General features: G+C 35.6%; 1 protein-coding gene across 1 annotated transcript; it reads right to left on the bottom strand.

Moving 5' to 3' along the window:
• Positions 1-288: 288 nt before the first annotated feature.
• On the bottom strand, positions 289-1,062 carry LOC132601226 (uncharacterized). The gene has a single exon (XM_060314331.1). The coding sequence runs from the start codon at positions 1,060-1,062 to the stop codon at positions 289-291; it is 774 nt and encodes a 257-aa protein (XP_060170314.1).
• Between the last annotated feature and the right edge of the window lie 3,794 nt (positions 1,063-4,856).

Raw genomic sequence — 4,856 nt, 5'->3', positions numbered from 1 at the left:
TATTTTCAAAACAGACTTAACTATTCAATATAGGATAAATGGACGTAAAATCTCATGTCCTCCCCCTCATATTACATGTGTATACTTTTTAATATTCAATAAATTGGTAGTGATCTAGCCAACCCTCGCCATACAGATAAATTTCTCAAAAAAAAAAAAAAATCGATAAGAAAAAACAACAACAATTCTTTTTGGAGATACTAATAACTAATAGGGAAACACAAACGCCTGGCATCACAAGGCAGATTTAATTTTTTTTTTTTTTTTTTTTTGAATAAAACATTCAACCTAAACCAAATCAAAGCCCAATATTTTGCCTACGGGCATCTTAAAGCGACACAAAGGACAAACATGATTTCTCTCAAGCCATTGAACAATACAACCTCCATGATAAAGGTGCTTGCAAGGCATGCGAGTAACTTCAACAATGCCATTTAAAAACAACTTATCAAAACATATCATACAAGTTTCACCAAAACTCTTTTCACTATTCATTGTCTCCACTTTCACCTTCTCCAGTGCTTTAACGGCATCCCTCGATGCGGGAATTACAGGCACAAACACACGATTTTCTTCCAAGTTCAATAAACTCGTCGCGACTTGCTCTATCAACTCAATCTCATCCTCATCAGCTTCTTCATGATAATCTTGATAAGGATTTGAAATTATATGAGGAACACGATGGATTATGTCGACGACAATTGGGATTCTCCTAGGTTTTTCATACTCTTGAAGAATCAACGAGGCCTTATTTATGATGTCTCGAACCATGTCTAGTTGATACCATAGAGGAACATGTAAATATTCAAGCATTTGACTAAACTTATTGAACCACGTGTCTTGTTCCCCTATGTCGCAACATAAATTTTTGACAATATGATGGTTGAAATATGTGCGGTCAAAGAACCTCCAACTAATACCATCCTCCATGAGATAGTAATTAAGATATAATTTTCGAACTCTGCATAGAACATAAAATTTTTCCATTGGTAAATTTGGGCTGTCACTCTTGAGCAGATCCTTCTGATGCTCGATTGTCCAACAATAACGGTTCCAATGCATCGTATTGATGAACTCTCTCGCCATATGATGTTTCAAACAGACTGAGAAGGGCTACACTTAGTGAATTTATGGGTGACAGGAAGCAAAGAGTGAGAATTTAGATGAAAGAGATATGTGAAGACTATATATACACACACACACTGATTTGGAAATTTGAAAACCTATATACTATAAATCAAATTATGATTGATAAGGGGAAAATGAAAATTACATTAATTTTCCTCATTTGTAGTTCATTATAGATTGATAGTGTTAGTGGTGAAGTATTAAGTGAACTTCCCTTTTATCTCTCAAAATCTAATTAAAAAGGAAAAAGTGTTATTTGTGTAGATACAGACAAAATTTCAATATTTTACCTTGAAGTTGTTTTTGTAAGGAGACAAATCCAAGTAGGTAAAACCTTTTTAAGAAACTCAATAAATTTTTAACTCAAAATGATCCCTTAAGTTTAGAAGTATACATGCCTATTTTTATCCTTAAATATCGCACTTAGTTTTCTTACGTCATCATTATGTGTGTTAAGTCTGTTGACTGATAATAATGTACATTGAGGTTCGACTAAGTTAGATCGAAATATGCTCACTTAATAAACTTTGATTATATATTTTAGTGGTATTCTAGAAAAACAAAAATAGTCAACCCTACACACTTAAAAAGATGTAATTATCAGTTTAAGTCAATCATGAATAAGAAAAGCAAAAAATAAAAGTGCGTACATGTAAGTATTCGATGATGAATTAAAAGCCTTCTTTGTTGCATGCATCAAATCCAGTGAATGGTTTTCTAGAGATGATTAAAAAAAAACACACATCTTATAAGAAAGAAGTGCGATATGTTTTATTCCAATCATATGGCAATCCACTTCAGCAGTTATATAAATTTAAAATGAGTGAAAAATTGATATGGAGGTTTGTTAGTTTTTATGGTAGATATTGTATACGGTAAAAAACCGGATACGGGTAAATCCGGGGCAACTATGGATCGGAGAGGGAAAAGGGGCGAGAGTTCGTACGAGGACATCACCTTCCCGGATAAGCACTTTGATCGCTGCCGAGTGGAAGCGCCATCTGACCCGGTCTCTAAGCCACCGAGGGTTCAGGATCTCTCCCCGGTGTCTCATCACCGTTGGTCCGGTGTCCGTGAGTCCGTTGGTCCGATGCGACCGTTGCTAGGACGCGTCAGTGGTGTCACATCATGGTCAGCTGCCAACTGTGCGTGTGTCAGACGGCGCCGTCAGTCAAATCTCACCAAACCCGTGCAGGGGCTGTCCCCTTTTATTACTATTTTATTAAACCCACATTGGAGGAGGCCCATGGGCTCATTAGTATAAATAGAGTGCCCCCTCCTCCCTTAAGGGGGTTGATTCTTCTTTTACTTTCAAGAGCATTTGTAACACAACATATATATATATATATACATCCGATTCTTGTTGAACCTCTTCAATCAACTCGTCATATGTGTAAGCAGCCGGTATTTATCACTACTAAAAAAATAGCGTTTAGTGACGGACGTATTCCGTCGCTAATCAGCATATATCTGTTGCTAAACATGTATTGCGACGGATTAGCGACGGAATGTCGTCTGTTGCGATTTTGCGCGTTGCTAACCTATTAGCGACGGAAAAACGAAATCCGTAGCAAACTTAGCGACAGAGTAGCGACGTATAAGATCCGTTCCATATTATAGCAACGGATTATTTTGTTGCTATTGTTATGAATTCCGTGACTAATTTCATATTTCATTTCGTCGTTTTAGTAAATTAGCGATGAAAACCATTGTTGCTAATCCGTCGCAAAATATTTGAATTATTTGTGCCTGCATTTAGCGACAATCTGTAGCCTACTATTTTCCCTCTAGCAACGACCAAAATCCGTCGTAAATCTGTCACAAATATTTTTCTTCCGATTTTTTTTTAAATACACCTGTTGAAACATACTAAATACAAAGTAATAAATACCCTTAAAAATAACTGACATTCACATAAAATAATATTTATAAAAAAGATTCAAAATAGATAGCGGAATCCTAATCGTTAAGTCCAAAACACTGACAACACCAAGCTATCAACTACCAAAAGAACCCACACATCCATCAAGTATTGTTAGTGCATAATTTTGTTCTTTCCAACAAAAAGCAAATAACACAAAAAACTAATGCATGGGTGAAGGACTACAATCATTATCAGAAACTAAAGGATCAACATCGTCAACGTTAGCAATAGTAGTGAGACTGTGATTTTTCCCGTAATACTCTTGATATCTTTCCTGTAATAAGTAGTGAAATTAAAACATCAAGAATACTAATCATTCAATTTCTACCAAATAAAAAGAGAAATGAATTCCAAAGATAAGGGAGCAGATATTTATCCATGTTTCGTTGGAATTGAAGTCTCACGATGACCAACGAAAAAGTGTTTCATACAACTTGGATTTAAACGATCATATACACTGTCTCATAGTCAAGTAACATAACATGAAAACAAAGACAATTAGAGTTCCTAAACAACAAATGTAGTATCATGTTCAAAATAAGAAAAATATTTAAAGTAAGCATCCGAGTATCAACATGAGGCAGCTCTTTCCAACAACCTCAGACTAGTAGTTTTTGACCTTTGAACTTGCTCAAGTATAACAATTTTATCTCCAGCCCAACATCAACTATTCTGCACTGTATTGCAGTTTCAATATTTTTGCACTGCATTGTTTGCATTTTCTGCACAGCTTTTTCAGCATTTCTGCACTGCTTTTCAGCATTTCTGCACTGCATTTTCAGCATTTCTGCACTGCGTTTCAGCATTTCTGCACAGTTTTTCAGCATTTCTGCACTGCGTTTCAGCATTTCTGCACGATTTTCTAAACTGCGTTTCAGTATTTTTTTAGTGTTGTGCTTCAGCAGTGTTTTTTTTCTGCACTGTGTATTTGTATTTTGCACTGCATTTTTCGCATTTCTGCATAGGTTTTTCAGCATTTCTGTACTAAGTTTCAGCATTTTAGTACAGTATTTTTAGCATTTTTGCACTGCATTTCAGAAATGCTGAAACGCAGTGCAGAAATGCTGAAACGCAATGCAGAAATGCTGAAAACGCAGTGCAAAAATGCTGAAAAAACTGTGCAGAAATGCTGAAACGTTGTGCAGAAATGCTGAAACGCAGTGCAGAAATGCTGAAAAACTGTGCAGAAATGCTGAAACGCAGTGCAGAAATGCTGACAAACTGTGCAGAAATACTGAAACGCATTGCAGAAATGCTGAAACGCTGTGCAGAAACGCTGAAAATTGTGCAGAAATGCTGAAACGCAGTGCAGAAATGCTGAAAACACAGTGTAGAAATGCTGAAAAACTAGCAGTACAAAAATGCTAAAAATCTGTACTAAAAGCACACCAGTAACATCATAGAACATCAGTAGCAATGCAGCTTTATATCCCATTTGTAACAAAAGGATAAATATATCTGAGCATACATATATCTGAGCAGTAACAAAAGCATACATATATACCATTTGTAAAAATATAAAGCAGATTAAAGGAAACATATGAAAATATATATATAAATATACCTGGAGATGGCTTGCCACATTCCCTCTTGTAACTCCTTCAACATTCATCGGGTCAAAATCTTCTTATGGACATTAGAAACAAGACGAAAAAATTAGTCCATTAATATGGAAGTATCCATATAATAAAAGATACACAAAGACTAACCACAGTGATGCTAAAGAAAATCACCTCCAATGCATAAATATGACTGCAATTTGTGGATACCATTTATGCGGATGACTGCAATTTGAAATCGATTA

This window comes from Lycium barbarum, chromosome 7 (genome assembly GCF_019175385.1).
Source record: "Lycium barbarum isolate Lr01 chromosome 7, ASM1917538v2, whole genome shotgun sequence".
Taxonomy (NCBI): Eukaryota; Viridiplantae; Streptophyta; class Magnoliopsida; order Solanales; family Solanaceae; genus Lycium; species Lycium barbarum.
Note: the sequence above shows the minus strand (reverse complement) of the source record. Positions and strands in the feature narration are given on the sequence as shown.